Source organism: Rattus norvegicus, chromosome 3 (assembly GCF_021556685.1).
Source record: "Rattus norvegicus strain SHRSP/BbbUtx chromosome 3, alternate assembly SHRSP_T2T, whole genome shotgun sequence".
In the NCBI taxonomy this organism is placed as follows: domain Eukaryota; kingdom Metazoa; phylum Chordata; class Mammalia; order Rodentia; family Muridae; genus Rattus; species Rattus norvegicus.
In genome coordinates, this window is record NC_141536.1 from 49,696,036 (window position 1) to 49,720,163 (window position 24,128).

Genomic DNA, 24,128 nt, shown 5'->3' on the forward strand with positions numbered 1-24,128 from the left:
TTCTCCTTTTCTTTCTCTTTAACACGTGAGATGACAGGGAGGCTCTGGAGATCCCTTGATAGAATTCTAATTCCATAAAGCAGAGTCTGAAGTGAGAGGGTTACACAAGAGATTTAGTGTGTGTCCTTTTCCTGTATGTGCGGTTTCTCATGAAAACTCCAGGTGTACCTCTGGGGATGGAGATTTCTGTAGTTGATACACATGCTAGAATTCGTTCTTCTCTACCCGCAATAGGTTTCAGCTGGTGGCAGGCTCTTTTGTATTCTGTGTCCCCGTAGTTTCCCTGTTTTTCTTTCTATTCAGCCTCAATATCCTTCCTTTCAGATCATGTAAGGGTGGCCACAAGGACTGATTGCCCAACTGAAGAATACTGTATCTGTAAATAGGCGGTTTGGAAACGAGAGACTCATTAACTCTAGCCTGGCCGCTTATGGCAACGATGCTGGTGGCACCAGTGCCTGAAACAAATGTCTTTGTGATTCTCTAAAGGGTTTATAATTTATTGCACAGAGCAGGCTTTCTGATGCTCTTGACAGCTCACGGGAGGTACGTCTGTCTGTGTGATGGCAATACAGAAAAGAATCGCTTAGGAAAGTAAAGAGTCATTTGTGGCAATTTCTGTGTAAGATATACGTAATGCTTTACTTTTAGGAAAAACTTTTAGTTTTTAAAAAGTTCTCTCATCTTTGTGTGCATGTGTGTGTGTGTGTGTGTGTGTGTGTGTGTGTGTGTGTGTGTGTGTGATTGAAGAGTTTGAGAGTAATCTCAGAAGGTTTGAAGGCTTCATATTTATTGTCTAAGAAGTTTTACATGTTGAGTGGCAGCAGTCTGTCACAGACTAAACTTAAATAAGTCTCAAACACACTAAGTTCTATACCTGGGTGGAACCCGGTTTAAAGTGTAGTTTGTAAGATAACAAAGAGCAGTCGTTATAAATGTTGTGAAATCTAAAGCGAAGAAGACCAATATGTAAAATCATGCAAAGGAATTCACTTCCTTTTAATGACATTTAATTTTCAAGCGGAGAAGGGCTTCAAGTCAGTTAAAACGGCAGTACACTCAGTTGTATTTGATTTTTATCTTGTGTTGCAAGTGCAACAATAAAATACTAGTAGACATTCATCTCTACAGATGACAGTTGAAGAATTTGAACGAAAGTTTGTTAAATGATTCAAATACTCCCCTGTCTTACGGTTTCCACCGCTGTGAAGAGACACCATGAACACAGCATTCCTTATAAAAGAAAACATTTAACTGGGGCTGGCTTACGGTTTCAGAGGCTGAGTCCATTATGATCATGGCATGGCGGTGTGCAGGCAGACGTGGTGCTGGAGAAGGAGCTGAGAGATCTGCATCTTGGTCCACAGGCGGCAGGAAGAGAATGTGTGGCACACTGAGCGGAGTTGGAGCATATATAGGAGCACTTGAAGCCCCACACAATGACACACTTCCTCCCACAAGGCCACACCTCCTAATAATGCCACTCCCTGTGGGCCAAGTATTCCAACTCGTGAATCTGTGGTGGCCATACCTATTCAACCCATCATATCAACTGTGAAGTCACTTGAAAACAAAAGGAGGAGGAGGAGGAGGAGGAGGAGGAAGAGGAGGAAGAGGAGGAAGAGGAAGAGGAAGAGGAAGAGGAAGAGGAAGAGGAGGGGGAGAGGAGGAGAAGATTATTATTAGTTGGAGATCTTAATGAATATCACCAAATATTAATGGTTCCAAAAACAACTCCTCTTTAAACCAGAAATCAATAAACAAACAAAAAACAAAAACAAAGAAACCTAAAATCGACAAAACGGAAAGCAAGAACAATTCTCAAAGTTCCACGAAGTCTGGTGAAGACTAGGCAGGATGCTCACACACTAGACACTTCTGCCCTGTGTCCTCTTGGTTGGAAATGAGATGGAGGTTGTTCTTGGCCAGGTTCATTTTGTTCTGGGTCCTGTTACTTGTCAGAGAGAGACGTTGGGGTGCAAGGATTATACACTTGGTTCCATGATTAGGAGATAACGTTCTGAGAAGTACTTTGAGATAAAATGGGTGTTTTCGCTTTACATCACATTTTGAAAGATGCTCTTAAATAAAGCAATATTTATATTTCATTTGAAAATTAATATATACAATTCCTACATTTTAAAGGGCATATGTAATATAAGCTTTGATATCAGAATTTGGCATTAATTCTATTTTTTTTATTTTTTTTTAAGAATTCTTTTTTTTTTTTTGGTTCTTTTTTTTTTTTTTCCGGAGCTGGGGACCAAACCCAGGGCCTTGCGCTTCCCAGGTAAGCGCTCTACCACTGAGCTAAATCCCCAGCCCGGCATTAATTCTATTTTTAAGAATCTTGGTTTGGAGTAAAAAATGAAAGTAAAAAATTCATGGGTAATTTTTCCAGTGAAATCAGTCGTGATTTCTGCAAATAAGCTGGTACATTATTTTTTTTCTCTCCTTTTTTTTCAATGCTGTGTCAGGCCTGACTTTCTGCCATTTGCAGTTTCTATGGCAACTACTACCTTGGCTTGGACAGGAGTAGAGATTTCAGATTATTTACATTTTAATATAAATATATATGCATATATATTTCAAGAATACTTAAGCAAATTGCATATTGATTTTGTTAAAAATAGAGATGTGTGAACAATTTTAGCTTTATAGAATATTTTTGCAATATTTTTGTGTCAAAAATATATATAACCTAGCTGTCTTGCAAGCAGTTAAATAATTTCTGGGAAAGTGATGAAATTGATGGTCATGTAGGTGACAAAGTCAGTGGGATAAATATATCAATTGACATAAGATATATTCACATTGCTGAACACTTTCATTAAATTATATGTTCCTACCATTTTTGCATTGTGTGTGTGTATGTGAATTTTGTATTAGGATATGAAGAAGAATATCTTATTTTCTCTGGGTGTTGGAATTATGAGTGATTTGTGTTATCTTTCTATCTATCTTCTATACTTCATCTGTTTTTCTCATGTCCATTCATTATCATACACATTTTTTCCCTAACAAGATTCTCTGTGGTCATGTATAGTAACTACACGTCTTCTCCTCCTCCTCCTCCTCCTGTTCCTCCTCTGTCAACTTTTCTTTAAAGATTTATTCATTTTACTTCACAAGTATGAATATTTTGCCTGCATGTCTTTAAACCATGTGGGTGCTTAAAGGTCCTGTGTAAGAGCAAAAGGTGTCCTTAATCACTAACCCGTATTTCCTACTCCTGTAAGCTCTTTCTAGAATTCATCACTTAACACTAATGACATGTTCATTAAACCTCAGGGGCGACCTTTAGTGACTGATATAAAACTTGACCCATTATATGTTCACTTTTAATGTTTGAGAGTTTATTTACCGGATACATCGCCCAAGTGGACTCAATATAGAGGCACACGTAAGTATAGCTAGGTACGTTTGTGACCAATTAATCTTCTGTTGTCTTTCCATTTCAGAAAATGATACTGTGCCTAGCTATTGTTTTATTAAAGTAGAATTTTATAGTTTTATTTGTAGTGTTTATTAAGATTTAAATGTGTTTTGTTTTTATTTTGAGGCAGACTTTCTGACAGGCTGTGTTTAGTATGAGGAAAGGTATGGGTACATTTGTTTATTTTATTTATTTAATTTTTATTTAACTTAAAGTGATTCCCACAGGACACCCTTCAATTTGGCTATTGATTACTTTGCACTGTATTAAAGATGCATTCATTCATTTAGAGTTTTAGGTTAATGAAGAGTATGAAGCCCGATCAAATAACTTACCGGTGCATTTGATCATTTTACCTTAATTGCTAAGATGATGGACTTAACTATTTTTCCTATATAAAATTGTTACAGTGTATGTTCATCTAAGCTTATTCTGAAAACGTTCATTTTTTTAAAAAAAATTCAATTACTTACCAATTAATTTATTTTGTGTGTCTGTGTTTGGGTGCATAGAATCATTCTGAAAAAAAAAATACAGCTTTTAGCAACAACATTGTATGCAGTAGAGAAAAAGTTAGCCCTTGTGCCTAAGAAACTACAGCGTGGTAAAGGTGCAACCATAAGCAGTCAGATGTTTGGAAAGGTCTGAAGGTTCTGACTTCCTTCTTCATGCAGAATGACTAAGGTCTGACTCTCAGCCAAAACAAACAGCAATGTCAAATCCAGTTTCCAAGAATTAAGCAAAACTTATCCACATTTCTTCCACATTTTTTTTTCCTTTTTCTTTTTTTCGGAGCTGGGGACCGAACCCAGGGCATTGCGTTTGCTAGGCAAGCGCTCTACCACTGAGCTAAATCCCCAACCCCATCTCTTGTCGTGACTTCTACTAACTGGCAGTGGTGCACAGGAAGGTCAGCGTCGCTGGAAGGCAGCGATGCAGTGTTTGGATGGGAGAGGGATATGGTGTTGCTTCGGTCCAATCCGTGCTTTTGCAGATGGAGCTAGGCGACCAATCCTCTCTCAGTTTATTCCTCATGCTACCTCTTCGTTTCTCCAGAAGGTAGGGTGAAGTGGGAGAGCCCAGCCTCGCCCCGTTGAGCCACTCCTCCTCTGTAGCAACCTATTAGCTTTAGTTGCACTTTTCCATAGTGGTGGGGAATTTGTCTTTTGATGTCTCCATCGGGTGCACTTCCTTTTGAAGTCTGTTTAGCAGACACCAATCAGACTACAAGTGGCTCTCCTGTGGAATAGACAGGGAGAGATTACCTTTCTGCATTCTGTTTCTTCTCTTTACTTTTCAACTTAAATAACCTATTTAAGATAAAAAGAGACGGTATTACGGTCAGTGACAGCCTGCCAACATTAACCGCGTTAACTCGCTTTCTCTTGCTGGCAGTGTATAACTGAGTCCATTACTTAGTTCCATTTCTTCTGATGTTTGTCCCAGCGCCTCTTGATTCAGAGCTAATACTTAGGGTTATATTGAATTTGCACTGGAAGCGGCAGGAGGCCTGTGCAATCTAACGTTAAAAGAGGCATCTCAGTGAGTCTAACAGACAACGACGGAGATAAGATTCTAGGCAAAAGTGAACTTGGGATTGGTGCTGCTTCCTTCTCCACTGTATCATGGCTGTCTTCTGTATGGAGAAATTGGGTTTTCTTCAATGATATAGGGGCCCTAGGTTTCCCAGTTGACCTGTGGAAGAGTCTGTCTACCCATGCACACGTACAGCTAGCAAGCTAGCTAGCACTTCCTTTTCTTAGTCTTTGATAATTTATAGATACATGTGAGTTCTGAGCAAAACCACCTCTAATTTTCTCCCTCTAACTCCTCCCATTGCCCCACTCTTTCCTCCTAGATTTATAAGCTATTTAAAAAGCACACCGAGTTCGCTTAGTGTACCTGCATGTACATGAACATGCTTAGTGTACCTGATGTCATCTCTCATAAGCCTCAATCCTGAAGAAAAAGGACTCTTCATTCCCCAGCAGCCTACAGTTGCCAAAAGCTCTTCAGTTGTGGTGGGGCTTCCTAAGTCCCACCCACCACTATTTATGTGTACTTGATCTGGCTTGATCTAATACAACTCCTGTGAGTTCACACTAAGTTCATATGCCCCTGGCCCTAGTTGTTTAGGATTATTGTGATGTGTTCATAGATGAACTTTGTTCTTTCTCTGTGAATTACACTTCTGTATTTCTGTGCCTGCCAGCTTACTGGTTACCCATGCCTGCTAGATTCAGCAGATAAGGGGCACATGCAGAAAAATGGAGGCTGGGGGAGGGGGATGGTCACAACAGCCCTAGCCCATATCCCAACGTTGTTGGCAAAGATTTGGTTCCTACTCAGTCGCACCAGGAACCGTAGATGACTCTTTCCTACTGTGTACCACAGTCCAATGTGTAAGGACCGCTTCTTCTGTTGCTAACCTGTGAGTATCTTAGCTTTCTCCCTTTATTCTGTGTGAGTCTGCATTCTGTCCTGCCGATGGGGTGTGGAAGTGCCGATGGGGAGGTGAAGCGCGGGGAGTTTGTGGTCCACGTTTTGCCCTGCTGCTACCGGGATGTGGGAATTGGGCAGACAAAATGGGGAGATGCATTTACCCTGCACCGCTTTCCACCATCAGGTGCTTGGCTTTAGGGAAGCGCTGAGACAATGCTCAGGGTGTGGGAAAACCTCAGCCATGGATGTATGAGGCTGAAGCAGGGGTTCCTAAGCTCCCCACATCTAGTTACCGCTGGGGAGTAGTTGGAAACGAAGTATCACACATCCACGTTTCTATGGGGGACTAGAGGCTCCCAAATTCCTGGACATCCAGACACCACTGGGTCGAATGGAATTGGGAACTAGTTAGGGGCCCACGGGCTAAGGATGACCATTCTGGCCTGGGGGAGTGGGAACTTTAGCTTAGATCATCAGCCAAAGTCCTTAACTTAGCAATGATTGGGATCACAGAGCAGTCTTCTGTGGGAGACTTAGGCAGTGGCTCTGTAGTCAAAAGCTTTCTCCACGCTCCCACAGCAGTTTTGACGAAAGAGACTGTCCACGTTTATCCATACGGTTTATGTTCATACCAACTTCTCAGGGCGGACCAGAGATAAATACCATTAGTCGGGAGAAAGGTTTGGGACCGGAAGCTTATTGGCTATACCTCAGGGCCTCTAGATGCCTCATTAGCATGGAGAACTCTGTTTTGGGGTACGTGACCACAGGTCATGTTTCCTTATGTGGGAAATGTGGCGCGTGTTCCAGGCCAGGAATCTAGTAGGGAGCAGGGAGCCACCTACCGTCTCAGGTAGGGGCGTGGGTGCCTGGGACTCTGAACCCACTCAAAGGTACCAAGTTGCCTGGCAAGGTCCATCGCCCCACAGTTCGGCATCTCAACGCTATCAGATCTTTTGTAACCAGCTCAGTGTATGTACTTTCCTCTTTTAGGTTACTTCCTATGATTTGGTTTTCAGAAATGAACCTAAGAGAGGCCCGTTCTCTCGGCTATGCGTTCTTCACTGATTCACGCGTTGTGAACGAAGGATGAACACGGTCGTCAGGATACTATGTTTGATCTCATAGTAAATAAGCATGAATAAGCATGACGACCTAAACATTTATAACACGTGTTCTGTCATTTTATTTTAACAAAGGCTTTTTATTTGAATAAGAGGTGTGGTGTGTGAAGATTTTGTATGAGTTGCACGTTTTAGGAGTCTTTTTAGCTTCACTACAAATCTTAAAATTAGAAGAGCGTGTCTACATTTAATAGATGGAGAAACCGATGTCAAGTAATTTACCCAAAGTCAAGGAGGTGAGAAATAAAGAGATAGGCTACAGTTCCTTTGTTACTCTAGATCTAACGACTGTCTATCACATTATCATGACAGTAATACTTGATTCTTGAATTTGCATCTCTAGAATTCCATTTACAATTTTCTTCCTTTCAAGATTTATTGTTTATCTCATAGCAAAAAAACAATTTTATTATGCAGTCTCCTTAAAAAGGGCTTCTGTGGTAAAATTCCTTATGTGATATCTAGAATGGTTCCTTCTTTTCACTTTAAGCTTGACATGGGAAAAATGTGTTCTATTATGTCACAAGCACATGAATATGAGGCTAGACTATAACTACCTAATTGTGTATAACCCTTTTCCCCCCACAGCATGCAGTATTCCTAAAGCAAAGACTAAGTGTGTAAATTTTTAGTAGGTGCTGGATATTTTCTACAGAGAAATATTTGACCTAATTCTTGCATCTCACTTTGGTGGAAAGTATGAAAGGATAAGGACATAATTTCATCAGAAAGTCTGTTATTTCTTTCTTTCTGTGGGTCTCAGTATGCAGCTCTGGCTGCCCTGGAACTCACTATGTAGACCCATACTGTGCAGACTCCCTATGTAGTCTGCTCCTCAAACTCACAGAGATCCACCTGCCTCTTTGAGTACTGGGATTAAAGGTATGTGCCACCATGCCTGGCTTCCTTCTTTTTGAAATATTTTCTTTCCTGTTTTTTTGAAAATGATTTTTCATTGTAATATATTTTGCTTACATATTTCCCCTCTCCTAATTCCTCACAGATTCATGCCACTGCCCCTCTTACCCAAATTCACTTCCTTTCTTTCAGTAAGATAAAATAAGATAAACTGTAATAAGACAAAACAATCATAAGAAAAAGAACCGAAGACAAAGCATAAGAAATGTACACACACACACACACACACACACACACACACACACACACACACACACGTTTGTAGATATAGGAATCCCATAAAAATCTCAAAACTGGAAAACATTAACATATTATATATGCAAAAGACCTGTAAGGTAAGAACCAAAAATGTCCTGCAAAGCATTGTGAGATGAAGACCCTTCAGTAGATGCCACTGAGTTCGTTTGCATTGCTCATCTGCTCCTGGGCATGGGGTCGGCCTCTAAAAGTGGTTTGTATACTTGGGGTGACCTTGCTGGAGAACCTTTGCAATTGGTTACCGATTGTAAATAGCAGCAAGGATGGGGATTGTGTCCACTTCTGCTCTCAGTGCTGACCCCATCGGGATTGGATCTGTGCAAGCCCTGTGTAGGCCCTGTGTGGGCTGCCACAGTCTCTGTGAGTTCCTGCGTACATCAGTCCTATAGTATTTAGAAGGCCTTGAATGGTTGCTGTCATTATTTTTAATTCTATTTAACCTGTGTGTGGGCATGTCCAATTACCACAATGCCTGTGGAAACCAAAAGAGGGTGTCAGAATCCCCTGGAGCTGTAGTTAGAGGGAGTTATGAGCTGTTGGACATGGTGCTAGGGATTGAACTCAGGCTCTCTAAACTGCTCAGACATCCTTCCAGCCTTTAGGCCTCCCTCTTAAAATGAATAAAAGTTGTCAAGGAATCCGTAGCTATCAGTTAAGGCATTATTTGGGCATTACTACATTCTAGACTGAGTTATGCATGAAAGACAATGCCCATTGCAACTATTAGTCAAGCACCTTAGGCTGCTGACTTAATCAGAATCTGAGCCAGCAGATGCTGAAGAGCTCACTCACTCATGGTTTCAAGAGTTTCACTCATGGTAGTTAGCCAGATAGAAGTGGTTGTCTTAGAGGTGATTGAGCATGAACGTACACCATACAGTGGTAAGTGTAGACATTTCCCCCAGACTATCTGTAATGTAAGAACTGACTTAGGCATTTCCTGGAAACCTGGTCAATTTTAGCACCATTCTCCACCCTAATATCAACTTGAAAAATCAAAAATATTCTTGAAAATTGTCTTAAAAATGGTGGACACTGTTCCAGTCCTTTGGCAAGTATGTTTATAAGTAGTTAGTTCTACACTTTAAAATTAATTAATTGGAAAGAATGGATATCTTTTACACAGTCAGATGGTTTTATTTTCATACCGTAGAAATTATTAAGGTCTCTTTTTCCTAATTTAATTTTTTTCTCTTCCTCCTGTAATTTTTTCTCTTCTGCAGCCTACTTTAAAGATAAGTTTTTGTTTTGTTTTTTTTTCCCGGAGCTGGGGACTGAACCCAAAGCCTTGCACTTGCTAAGCAAGCGCTCTACCACTGAGCTAAATCCCCAACCCCTGTAGCCTGCTTTATAGCCTTTCATATTTTAAGCCAAATATACACATTCCCATAAAAGCATTTTGTGAAAACATGAATCATATGCATTATTCTGAAAACTTGTTTTCTCACTGTATAGCACTTCATGGGAATTCTCAATGTTAGGGATCATAGTTTTATTTCTCTTTTAACATCATATAACATTCCAACATATGAAATTATTTCACAGTCATTCCCCTGTGAAAGAATTTTCCCTCTATTGTAGTTTTCAGTCTTACTGTGACTATGCCCCAATACATTTAAGATTTTAAGTGTCCTTACATATTACTGCTTCAATTCTGAGAATAGTTGTTTCAAGTGGAATATAGATACTAGCATAGTGCTTTTTCAAAAATGAGGCCAAATGCACACTTTTACACTTTGGGGTACAATTACAATGTTTTCTATAAATCCTGGCAAAATTTTATTTATTCAACAAAATAACTTCTCTGTGCTAATATTTATATTAGTAATCAAGGTAGATCATGAGCAAGCAATTGAAGTTACATCATGTTCGTGATTTAGACAAAGGATGTAGGATTAGAAAATAGGAAGAAAGGGTGCTTAGATTAAGTCAGTAATGGAATCCTTGACCAAAGAGAACCTTAGAGGCTTGATGAAGTCAGGGTGTGGGTCATTAATCTATTGGGCAGGAGAATACTTCAAGAGGGGAGAGCAGCGAGCAGAAGATGGCAGGCAGGAAACAGACACAGGCAACAGAGAAGCAAGACCAGGTCAGAGAGAGGTGGGGACATGGAGCGGTGTGGGGTCAGGAGTGAATACAGTGAGAACGAACCATATTGAAGACATCTCGAAGGCAGAGCTGACAGAATTCATAGACTTTTTTTCTTATAATGAATGGCTTTATATTGGCTTTATTTTTGCTTTTGATGTGCAGTGCCTTATATATATTTAGTTATATTGAAGTCATACAAGAACTAACCTGAAAGAGCTTCAGGTGGTTAAATTTGGGTCAGTTTGTATGACAGAAATAATGTTTGCCTCCTTAGTTGGTTTAAATTGTATGTATGTAGTATTGGTGTCATAATATATTTTCATTCAAGCATGGCTTCTGTTTTGACCATATGTACATGTGTGCCTTTCCTTTCTCCCTTCTTCTCTACCACATAGGCCCACTTCTATTTCCACACATATTTTCTAAACTATATGATTTTGATGTATCTATGTACAATCCAGGATTCCTACATGTGAGAATCATGTGGTATTTGTTTTTCTACATCTGTTTTATTGGGCTTAGTAGGTTGACCCCCAGTTTCTTCTATTTACCGACAAAACCCTAAATTTCACTCTTTCTTTATGGCTAGACAAAACTTTACTGTGTGTAGATATTTTCTTTATACTTTCATTTGTTGACAGGGACTTGATTCCATCATTTGACTATGGTGACTTGTTTCTCTGTGTGGACACTGGCAGAGTCCTTTGATAATGCACCAGGGATAATATAGTTGCTGGTTCGTCCTTCCTTCCTTTCTTCCTTCTTCCCTCCCTCCCTCCCTCCCTCCCTCCCTCCCTCCCTCCCTTCCTTCCTTCCTTCCTTTTGTTCCATTTCATTTTCCAGACAAGGTTTCTCTGTGTAGTTCTGCATGTCCTGGAACTCACTCTGTAGACCAGGCCAGTCTTGAACTCAGAGATCGACCTACCTCTGCCTCCTGAATGCTGAGATTAAAAGTGCATGCTACCATGCCCAGACTCCTTTCTTCTTTTAAAATTGAACCCAGTTTCTCATATGCTCTAAGCAAACACTGTGCCACTGACCTGTATTCTCATCCAGGAAACAATCATTTTATTTTAAAATTACTTTAGATTCATGGAGAATTTACAAACAAAGCAACGAGATTTCCTTTGAATGACTTGCCCAGCTTCTCCAAGTATTAACTTCCTACATCACTTTGACACACTTGTCAAAACCAAGAAAATATCACAAGGAACAACTTCCACCAGATTTTACAGTTTACTTATGAATATTCTCTTTCTGATAAAGGATCCAGTTCAGACAGCACACTGACTTAGACGCCATGTTATTGACGTGTTTATGCATACTTTGTGTTCCTTTCTTTCTGAACTAAATCAGGTTCATCTTGGAGTTCTATCATTTCCACCCTAGAATTCATCATTTTTCTGAGATAGTAGGTTTCTAGTATGACAAATTATTGGACTGTTTGGGATACTGGGACTGGGGAGTGTGTTTGGCTTAGAGCAACTGGTTACCTAATGCTGACTAGTCCTTCCTGAAAACATACATACAGGCAACATTTGACAGACTAAGCAGGTATTGTGTGTGTGTGTGTGTGTGTGTGTGTGTGTGTGTGTGTGTGTGATATATAAACAGGTTTTATTTTTTTAAAAAAGAAGCCATAATTAGATATGGGGAAGACTGGAGGGAAGAAAGGGAAAGCAAAACCAATGACATAATTATGTTATAATTTAAAAAATACTTTGAAAAGACTTCCTGTTCTTCCAGCAACCTGAGTTTCCAGGGCTCATTTACCCTTTGCTTTCTTCTGTAGGCACCATACACAGGTGGCAGACACACTCTCATTTCCGCATATCTAAAAATATAAATGTATATTGTTATGGTGTTTCTTTGAATGAAAACAAAACAGACAACCTGGAGGAGACAAGCCGTGCTGTCTTTCTTCTTCCTCTTTAGTGTCTCTGTGGACGTTTCATATATGCGAAGGCCATTGGCTATTCAAGTACAACTATGAAATACAATATAAAGAGCCTGCTACTCTCAAGCCCATGGTAGAAGCTTGGTCTACAGTCCTGAATTTTTTAGGTTTATTTATAAATGGCCCTATTTAACGACATGGTCTTAGAAGTTGTTTATTATGTTAGAATAAGAAAACAACTCATAAGTATTTGGATAAAAAGGTTGAGAAAAGCTGGTACGGAAGGTCGGAGAGAAGCCAGAAAAATACAGACACTCTTTGCAATTATGTGATAAAATACTTCAAGAAATTGACAGTAGTCACCTTAGTCCAACTCCACTGAGCGTTGATGGTGTTAAGAATGGACAAGTCTCTGGTGGGTCAGAAATGTTCACGTTTACTGCTGAGCCAAGGACGTCCTCATGGTGCAGCAGAGATGAAGCCTGGTTTGAATGACTTCAGTGTAGAATCTCTGCTGAGAGCTGGAGAATGGCCTTCTTTGAGAAGTTTTGGTGATGGTGAGATGGGAAGATCCAGTAAGAGAAAAGCACATTGATTTGTTGGTGTTAATGATTGAGGAAAATGGATAAAACCATATGGGAAGGAAAGGGTGTCCTGGAAGCCTTAAAGACGTAGCAGGGAGAGGCCGTGGAATCAGAGGCTTCAGAGGAGAAATTGTTCTTAGGTAGTAGGGAGAAATGTCTCCATTATGTGGGGATTGAAGGTTAAAAATAGAGACCCCCATGAAGCGAGGGGAATGGTGATAGCAAATGGGGTGACCTGAATTCTGGTATCTTCATCTTTCTAGAGGTGATAAACAGATGAAAAAGAGGAAGAGGCAGGGAGGAAAATTTAAAAGGATTGTGTGTGTGTGTGTGTTTGTGTGTGTGTGTGTGTGTGTGTGTGTGTGTGTGTGTGTATGTGCGCGTGCATGCATGCGCACATGGGCGTGTAGATACAGAAATTTAGTTATAGTGAGATATATAGATATATAGGTAGATATTCATATCTCACAATTCAAGCATGTATTAACACGGGTACTACTGGGCATACATTTAAAGCCTGAGATCACAGTTTTAAAGTTATGCCAGTAAGACCTTTGCTATCTCTAGTCCCAGTTTTCTCTTGAGCTACTTGGGTTAGAAAAAGAGCAGAGTTTAGATAGGGCTGCTGCTGCTGCTGCTGCTGCTGCTGCTGCTGCTGCTGCTGCTGCTGCTGCTGCCGCTCAGATACAGGAGGTGAGGCAGGAGAGGCCCCAAAGCTCACAGATCTGCTAGCCTGGTGTATGCTGTAGCAATCAATAAGAGACGCTGTCTGAAACAAGATGGAAGATAAATATTGATACCCAAGGTTGCCTGCTGATTTTCACAAGCACACTGTGGGACTTGCAAGCTGTGGCACCCACATACCCTCATGCACATGTGAACACACACATACATTTTAAAAACAAAAATGGTTCATTGTGAATGTAAAAGAAGCAACGTCTGAGATTGACTGTGACTGCCACAAGCTCCTACACACACACACACACACACACACACACACACACCACACTCCCCCATACCCCACTTCACATACCTCTTTGCTGCACACACACATTTAAACACACATTTAAAAAAAAAGTCTTATTCAAGTTATCTTTTCCTGGTTTCTAATGTGCTGTCATTTGAGCATTTACTATTCTCAATGGAATTTCAAGATATTTAAAATTATATTGAAAAATAAGTCTTGAATCAGTCTTTTTGAGATAACTTTAGTTCTAATGGACCTAAGATTGCTCAGAAATAAAGTGGACCCAGAACTTCTGCTGGCTTCACTTTGATATTTCTGTGCTACTGTATTACAGATAATCAAGTTTGTTCCAAAGCTCTATTCTTGCCTGTGTATGTTTAGTAATAATAAAGGAACAGCTCTCTGGAGGCAAAGTCTTCCTGAGATGACTATTTTCTTACAGATGTTTGACCTTACAGGTTTGTTCAAATGATCAGCGCAAATTGCTTATTTTCTTCATTTGAGTAAGACATTTGTCGCATTTCTCCACTAGCTATTGCTATTGGTGCCTACTGAGAGACAGCGAAAGGAGAGCTATGCGAGGCTTTTCTACTTCGTGATTAGAGAACGGATTTTTAAAATTGGTCTGGTTCTGAGACACAGTCTCACTGTGTGCCAAGGCTGCTCTCACATCCCTAGATTCCAATAGTCATCTCGCTTGGATATGGGATTCTAGGTATAGCACGGTGCCCTGCTGGCTTTTATTCTTTATCGCATAATATTTGTCTAAACATTTGCGGATAAAATTTTTGTTAATGATCTAGAGAAAATGATTACATGCACCTTAGTTCGATTAAATTTGCAATCCTTATAGCAAGGATTTTCTCACCTCCTTAAACCCGTTGCACTGGTCACTTAAACATGTATAATAAAATGTAATTTTAAAAGGAATAAGATTTGGTTAGGAGGTCTTTATTCTAAAGAACTCACGTTTATGTGGTACTAGGAATCGAACTCGAGATTTTGCCGGGCTAAGTAATTGCTCACTGTAGTACTGAACTATCTCTATGACCTTAGTTTGTTCCTGGGAAGCCCAAGTTATCCTAGAATCTGGGCACATACGTGAGTCAATTTCCTATTGACTATTTAAATAGTTTTCTTTAAGTAAATTAAAAAAAAATCAGCCACTGTAATTTTCAACCATCAAAAGCTGCGTTTTGTCAATAATTTTGTTTGCCTTATCTATAGGCATATCCTAGTGGTTAGGGTTTATAATCTAATCTACAGTGTGTTAACAAAACAGATACACCCTTACCATCTTTTTTATAACACAGTAATAAATGAGTCAAAGTCGTCATTAGAAATATCCTTCCAGAATATTCTTCCTCCACTATATTGTATGCAATAGGCTGTCCTTTTCTATACCCAATGCCCTGTGTATACTTCAAGATTCCCATTGCTTCTCTGCCTGTAACAAATACATTTGCATCTTGTAGTCAGTTTTTCTCTTTGAAAGTAGAATTTTATGTAACATTGAAACATGGTTTCCTCTTATTTTTTTTTTTAGGAAAAAATAAAAGGATATCAGCAGCCTAAAAGGATATTCTCAGAAGCATAGACTCTTCGGAGGATACTGAACTTCATGAGATCTCACGGTGAGGTGCCCCCATTATTATTCTCATGCTTCCAACATCGAATATAGCCATGTCATTGTCTCAGGTTATGATGGCTAACGTGTATCTGGAAAAGCAAAAATGTTCTTACTTAAAGTGTATATACATATTGTTTTATTTTATAAGCATTGGTGCTTTGCCTGAATAATGTCTTTGTGAGGGTGTCAGAAACCCTAGAATTGTAGACAGGTATGAGCAGCCATGTGGCTTCTGGGTATTGAACCTGGGTCCTCTGGGAAAGCAGCCAGTGTTTTAACCACTAGCCTCCCTCTCAAGCTCCTAAAGTACATATCTTAAACATATCTTTTGGCTCTTTGAGAGTTTATACATACCAGAATCCTACTATTTAATTCCATTAGGAGTGATTTAATTTCTTTTTTTAACTAGAGACTACTCCTACCTACAATTGCTCTTGTGTTTAGAAGATAGCACCAACTGCAGGAAAATGAATACTAGGCATGTCTATATACTTTATCTCTTCTGTGTTATAGAATTAGATTGACAGCAGGCACAGTGATGTATGCATTCAATCCCAGCAGTTGGGAGGCAGAGGCAGGTGGGTCTCTGTAAGTCCAGCCTGCTCTACGCACCCATGCCAGGCTAACCAGAGTTATGTGGTGAGAGCTAGTTCACAGACCCTACACTCGACAGAAACAGGCATCTGCTGTGGGACAGGCTGTTCTGAATAAAAGAAAGGAGGAGCACGGCAGAGGAGGTAGAGGGAGGCATGCTGAGGAGAGTTGGTGATAAATGTGATCAAGATACATGGTATGACATTCTCAAAGCAGTGTGTGTGTGTGTGTGTGTGTGTGTGTGTGTGTGTTCGTGTGTGTGTGTACATGTGTGTGAATGTGTATGGATACTTGTGTATGTGAGTGCATGTGTGATGGTGTATGTGCATGTGTGTAAGTGCATGTCTGTTGAGGTAAATATTTAAAAAGATCTAATCATTTTATCCCACGCTAGCTCTGGCACCCGTAGGGCCACATGACACTGCGGGCGGGGTATCTTTATCCCAGGGCTCCACACTGTCCCCAAGTACTCTCTGATCCAGGGGGTCCTGGAGCCATTCCAGCATGGCACCTTGCCACACTGGTCCCTAGAGTTAGTTCCAGCACCGGGGGGCCATATGGGACTCACCATAATTTATCTCTGGTTAGTATCTCTCCCAGTGACTCTCCGCTAGCCACGAACTCTCTGGTTCCAGCTACCTGGAAAAACCAAGACTTAACAAACTGCAAACCAGCAATCAGATTTATATGTTAAATTCTTAATCCAGTACATCCACACAATCAACTCACAACCAATTGATAAGGATTTAAACCTCCCACCTAGATAAGATATATTTACCTATAGAAATCCATCCCTTAAAAAATATACATGACTACACAGGGCCATTCAAGACCACCCGGATCTGGGTCGTCCTTCTCCGACTCCATCCTGAGTCTCCTTTTCCTTCCCCTTCTCTCCCTCCTTACAAAAGCTTTGTCCCCCCCTTATTTTTTTACTGTCCATTCATGGCCTTGACCTTACTTGTGCCAGCCCTCACTTGCATATAGACATCAACCTATACATGTCTGCATATATGTGTGCATGTGTATGTATGTGTGTGTACATATATGTGCATGTGTATGCATTCGTGAGAGTGAATGTGTGTGTAAGTGCATGTATTCATGTGTGTGGGTGTATATGTGCATGTGTATGGGCCTGTGTGTACGTGTGTGCGTATTATGTATACAGTGAATTCATTCTCTGCATTTTTAAAAAGTATAAGATTTACTTTTGTTAGAAAAAGTTGAAATCTATTAAATGGCCATTCCTTTGAATGCTCCAGAGTATCTTGGGTGTCACTTCTACCATATAATACTGGTAAAGAAAACAAGCTAAGGTATTGTTAAATAGTTTGTTGTAATAATACCTGATGTAAACTGCATTTGGAAGCTATAATTACAGTGTGGGCTAATGTTCACAATGATGGGCATTGAGACTGTGAGGCCAATTGTCATAGATGGTAATTTAAGTAGAAAGTACCATTGAGTTGTTCATTTGTTTGTTTGCTTGTTTGTTTGTTTTTTGATTTGCGTGGGCTTGTATGCTGTCCGATTTTTCTTGTTCATCTAAAAGTTGATTCATTTACTTAGGATTTACCAGATATAAATAAATCAAATCTTTAGTTATCTGAAAATGAGTAAGATATGATCTCTGTTGTCAATGGTTATCCTATGAATGTTACTGAGAGCTAATTTATTTCATTATTAATTCAATACATGATTTAGACAAAAAGCCGGATTGTGAGAGGGCCTGTATTGAAATCCAAAGGAAACTGGAGATTACCATGTCTTGCATTAGCCCAAAGAACCCAAGATTTTGTACCAATGAGAACCTTGCTCTACTTTAGCTTATACTCAGGGAATTGTTTTACAAGATCTCTTCAGCCAGAGCAAATATAAGAACTCGGAGATTGTGAGAGAGAGAAGGCTTTTTGGCAGCTATTAGAAATCGAATGTTGTGGAAAATAGTTACTCATACACGTCTGAAAGTACCAGAGGTGTCCCCACCAACTAACTCCCTTTGTTACCTTACCTGCATCAATTTATTAGCCTCACCAGAGACTCAGGTCATTTCCCAGTGACTGAGAAGGGCTAACAAGTTTCCCCGGGGTGGGATGCTCTGAGCTCCTAAGGGATCCTGTGCAGATCCCAACTGAGTGGGTAGTGGCAGGACCTGGAGCTCCTCAAGGAAAATTTTTTGTTCATTTGTTTTCAAACTAAAGCAATCAAATAACTGAAAACGTTACACTTTGCAAAGGGGAAGGGAGCCAGGTGTGCCTGTGCCTTGGAAGCCTGTATCCTAGCACTCCAGGAGGTGGATGCATGTGGATCTCCGTAAATTTGAGGCCAATGTGGTCTGAGATACAACTTTCAGCTCAGTCAGAACAACAGAGAGACCCTGTCCCAACAAACGAACAAAAGGAAAACTAAAAAGGTCCATGAAAACACTCCACACCCGGTTCTGCCCTTAGAAAAGTCGTTCGATTGATTTATATAACAGTGGTGCTTGTGCTTGGAAGTGGAGAAAGAACAGTGAACAACGCACACCAATATGCTCGACAGGGTAGAAATTACATGCTAATAACATAGGTAAGAAGTAATGTAGTTCTGTGTTGTGTTTGACCGTGTGACTGCCATCAAGCGAAATTAAAGGAGGATACAGGGTAAAGTTCAGGTGGGAATCTTTAGGAAGCCCCAACGACTTAACACTGCATGATTGCACAAGAGACAGACGCCATGCTCCTCCTGTTCACATAGAACAACTGGAATAAGATCCAGCACTTGCTGGCAAATTTCTAAAATATTACCCAATGAGATGAATTTGTTAATGTGAACCACGTACGTATCTTCCTCAATCTTGCCGGAAAAATATTATTTTTAAAAGGATAACGTATTCTGTATGTATATAACATTTCATTGTTTGTAATAAAATGCAATTGAATACAGACTTACCTATTCACTTATTAAAAATGGGAAGACTATAACTATTTGCCTTGGTATAGATGACTTTGCCAAAGCAAATGGGTTCTCTTCGAGTCCTTTGATTTCATCTTTCCCAAGGTAGGCTTTACAAACTTGCTATCCCAGGAATCATTTTCAAACATGTAGCATATATCTGACTCCCTGAAGATTCGTGCTTCCTCTCACAAACCAGCCCTGCATGCATACAGCCCAATCTGGCGTCAGCTGGTGTGATCCTGCTCTTCACTCTTTCTCTTCTCGATTCATATCTGTTCTCTTCGATTTTCCAAATGATTTATTTTTCTGTGACTCCAATAAAGATTTGGTCTAATCTATGGTTCTCAATCTTGCCACTGTTAACACTGTTGATGGGACTCTGTGCATTATGGGATGTTTAGCCTCACTTCCCTACCACTGGACACTAGTACTCCTCTGTAAAATGTCTTTGAACATCGCCCGTTGTCTCCCTGAACTTAAATAGCCTACATCTGAAAATCACCAATCAAACTTTAACGTCTAGGACCTCAAAGACTTACCTACATCACACAGAAAAGCTCTCACTTCTCAAGTCTCACCTCAGTTAAAATGGCTCACTTCTGTTTAAGTGAACAATACTGCTGTTTGACAACTTGAATTTTTAAATATCTCCTTATTGGCTTCTTGCTGATTTTGTATTTATAACGTGCATTATAAAATAGTAAACCTGAATATAAAAGGGTGGGAAAATTAAGATAAAGAAGAAATCTGGTAATGCTTTTATTTCCCCCCATTTTTTATAGGCATCATGAATATCCGGTGCCTTTGATCCTCCCATATTTTTCCCCAGGCAAGTTCAGACTTGGCATACACACAGCAGCTGCTTGTTCCACACTTCTCTCCTGCTCGTTCTTTTTACACAGGACATATGACCTTGAAGCCACACTACCACGACTCTTCTCTACCCTTATACCCTCTCATAAGTGCCGCAGGAGCCAACCACACCACCATGCAGACTCTTCTTGTTAATCTGACTTAGTCGCTGAGCAGTATCCAGTAATCCTTCTCTGCTGACTGCAGCCAGAAACTGCCAGGATTGTCACCCCACTCAAGTTACAGATCTCCCCCCTTCACTCTCAAGGCACCTACTATTTTAACGAGAAAATTGAGGTCATTGTGTAGAAATGACTTGTGAATCCTCGCAATTTCTTCTCTATAAACAGTCTTATTTTCCTCCAATCTCAAAGCAGGATCAGTTTTTCTTGCTATTCAGGCAGGCCCTGTGTTTGACTTTATCCCTTTTCCCCAGGCTGAGACCTTTTGGCATCCATTATCTGTCGTTTGTCCTTTAGCTTCAACCTTGTCTTCATTGCTGATTCTGTCTCTTTCTGCCCACACGGCTCTGTAGACTTCTATCCCAACACAAACAAACTGATCACTCCCCGACTCACCACCGGGAGATTCAATCTCTCTCTTTTCTAATACTCGGAAGCTCAGAAGCAGAGGTCTCCATTCATTCCCTCTCATCTCTGAGTGTCACCCAGTCTTCAGCAGAAGGCCATCTGATATCTAACCCCTTTTAACAGAGCATGCTCCCTCTAAAGGCACACGTGACCTGCGGCCTTTACCTTGCCTAGTTCTCTCAGGGGTTTTTGATAGTGTTAACTACACTTTTCTTTCATTCTCTAGGCTGTTATTTCTCTTCATTTGCTTCTCGTACCCCCTTACAGATCTTTTTGAAAAAGGTCTGTTTCCTAGCTTCCCGTTTGTCAGGAAAACAACAACTTTCCTTTGAGAAAGTTTTGAATCACAAACCTGACCCCCAGTAGATGGCTACAGGTAAAAATTAGTGAGTCCCACCCATCAAAATCCTTAGCCTTCACTCTTGATTTGAATGACCACGCTATTGGAAGATTGTTCCTCAGCCCATGGCCTTTCTGTTCTCACATACTGCTTGACTGAGCCAAGCGATTCTTGAGACTATTACTTCACAGAGGCCTCCGATTTTCTTCAGCAAAGCTACAGAATTACACTGGAGGTACGGACCTGCAAGGTATCACCTGAGCAACGGAGTACAACAGAAACCCAAATAGTCTCTCAATCTCATTCTCATTCTCATTCTCTCTCTCTCTCTCTCTCTCTCTCTCTCTCTCTCTCTCTCTCTCTCTCCTGTTTGTAAATATCTAATCATAAAATGCAACAAAAAGATAATTATAAGGCACTGGAGAGGGTTTTTTCAAATTTGTTAATGATCCAAATGTTCATTATGAATTAATGTTTGATCAAGAAATTAATTAGAGTTTCTATAGCTGTGCACAAACACCATGACCAAAAAGCAAGTTGGGGAGGAAAATTTTATTTGGTTTATGCTTCCGAAATGGTGTTCAATGTTAAGGGAAGTCAGGACAGGAATGCAAACGGGGCAGGGGTAGAGTTTACTCCTTTGCTTCCCCTGGCTTACTTAGTCTGCTTTCGTATAGAACCCAGTATCATCAGCCCAGGGATGGCAACACCCACAATGGGCTGGGCCCTCACCATAGATCATTAATTGAAAAAAATGCCTCGCTGCTGGATCTCATGGCCACATTTCCTCAACCGAGGCTGCTTCCTCTACCTAGAGTTGACACAAAATCAGTTGGTACACTTCCCTTCCTTGATTGATTGTTGATAGAGTTCGTCTTGTGTTGGCCTGGTGCAGGTAATGCAGTTGATAGGGGTTAATGACCTTGTAGTTGTGTCAAATCTAGAGAGTAAGATGAATAGCCCTTCATACTGGATTTCAGCTCCTACATCCTACCTGCTCCCTCTTCTGTAAAATCTCCTGAACCTTAGAGGGGTAGTATAAGAGGTTTTGGTTAGGGTGTCATCTATATCTCTCACTTAGAGTTACCCATAAGTCTATGTATTCACTACTTCTCATTGTAAGAAGGGGTTTCTCTAATGAAGGCTGGGGGTCATTTTTGTCTGTGAGTATAAGCAGAGGGCAGTTTGCTCCTATGTTAATATATTTAACAATAAGAAATATGTTCCCCATATGGGTCTCCTTCATCCCCATACCGGGGTTGTTAGGCAGGCTTACAGTACCAGGCATTTATTTTAAAATGTTACTGAACATTCAGCAAATCCACACAGCTTGCAGGTATTCATACAACGTTTGCCTAGCAACACACTTCAGCAGTACAAGAAAGCAAAGGAGAAATGGAGTCAGCCATTTGTTTTAAAATTTAAAGCCAGTGAACTTTTCTCTTGGTTCCCATTCTATCTGATGTGATGATTGCATAAGCCCATCTGTCTTCACTACACATCCAGGTGAATCGTTCAAAAATTAAAACCGTAAAAAATCATTTTGAGCTGCCTCTTGACAACATCTTTCAACCTTAATCCTAGGCAGCTGATTCAATCCAGGCAGTGTTAGCTTCCCTTTCCCAGAACGTGGTTATCAGTCACGGAACAAAGACTTTAGCTTTTGTTGCCTTCATTAACATGTTTGGAGACTCATTAATGCTATCTTATGTGCCGTGTGTATCACCTATCTTTGCTATCATAGTTTACTTTAGAAACGTGCCACAGTTTGTCTACACTCCTGCCCACTGAGGAATATTCGGATCCTTTAGTTTTTGGAGCTCTAATTGAAGTTGCTATAAATGTAAGTTTAGGAAGTTTTCTTTAGGTGGACTTAGTGTGATTTGAAAAGGAAATTTATCCATGGGCTGTTTGTGTCAACATTTGATGTGGCAGCAGTGTTTTGAAAGGCTGTGCCTTTAGGAGGAGGGGCTGTGCTAGAGGAAGTGGATTACCAGGGTTAGGCATTAAGGCTGCACAGCCTGGCTCTACTTCCTGTCTGCTTGCTACTTCCTGACTGATGACCCACTGGCCAGTTCCTGCAACCATGTTTTCCCTACAGGGATGAACTGTACCCTTTCTTAGTCTGTAAACACAAATAAGTCCTTTATCCCTTAAAGTGCTTCTTCTTAGATATTAGGTACAGAGGCAGGTAGCTCTTACACAAAATTCATACAGGGAAATGGAGTCATTGCCATGGTAAACCTGACTAGATATTCTTAGACATTAGCAACTGGTTTGGGGGATGGCTTGGAAAGTCCTAGAGTGTTGTAAGCACACCCTACCGGTATATTCTGGGGTATGTTTGAAAGATCAGGATACTGAGAGAAATGCAGACAGAGGGGACCCACTGCATGAGATTGCAGAGGGGAAAAGGATCTGTTGGGAACTTGATTTGAGGTCATTCTGTGACACACTGGCAAACAATCTGGCTGCCTATGCTCTAAGCAAGGACATGTGTGAGGTTGCATTCAAAAGCAGTGAACCAAGGTTTGTTTTGTTTTGTTTTTTGGCAGAGGAAATTTCAGGACCACATAGTGTTTAGGCTCACTATCACGTAATGGTTGCTGGTCACTTCTCTTCCCTGGGAGTACAGTGAGAAAGAAGAAGCGAGAACAAAAAGACATGAAGGTGTGCAGTGTGGAAGGGAAGCATCTTGAGGGTGTTTAAAGATGAAGGCACTGTTGAGCATCTGTAACTGTTAAGGAAGTGGCACCATTAGAGAGAGATACATACAGGGCACTGCATTGGGACAATGTGAACGACACCTGAGTCTTGTCCTCATGTAAGATCCAATCCATCAAAGCTTTGACCTTTGAAAATGCATGTGCATTTGAAAGGCAGGAACTTGGCTCTGATACCAATACCTTTGAGCAGGTTCTCTGCTTGAATACAACAGCTTAGGGAAGTGTTTCATGAAGACGCCACTGCGACTATGGTCCAAGGAAGCCAGGCCACATTATTAAGTTGTTTGCCACAACAGAACTTGGCAGTTTTGGCTTTTATTACTGGTTTTCCAAGTATGAAAGTTGTAAGGGTGAGTACTCATGGAGGTCAAGGTTCTGGCAAGTTGTGATGGCGATACAATGCGGGCAAGAACAGGACAGCCTGCCAAAACAGCCTCAGAAGCTACTGCAAAAAGACATTCAGTTAAAGCCCAAGTTGCAGTCGGGACCTCAGGATATTTAGGCAACAGAATAGAAAGGCTAAGAAGGCCTAAGCTATTAGAACCCAGATAGCCCTATCATAAACCAGAGGCTCTTTCCTACTGGGTTTCAGTTGAGTCTTGCCATCTCTCCAGCCCTAGGTCTAGAATTTTTTGTCCAATTCTTGTCTGTTCTGTTTCCTGACCACAGACATGATGTGCTTCACCCTCCTGACGCCATCTTTCCTGGCATAATGCACTCTATATACCCTGTTGAACTATAA

General features: G+C 40.6%; 1 protein-coding gene across 2 annotated transcripts in view; it reads left to right on the plus strand.

The window, feature by feature from the left end:
- Csrnp3 (cysteine and serine rich nuclear protein 3) overlaps positions 1 to 24,128 on the plus strand; it is a 187,939-nt gene that overhangs the window by 19,681 nt on the left and 144,130 nt on the right. For both annotated transcript variants that reach the window (NM_001271225.2, NM_001446908.1), the window contains 1 exon segment: positions 15,264 to 15,351. In NM_001271225.2, the coding sequence (NP_001258154.1) occupies positions 15,339 to 15,351 (13 nt within the window). In that variant the 5' untranslated portion in view covers positions 15,264 to 15,338.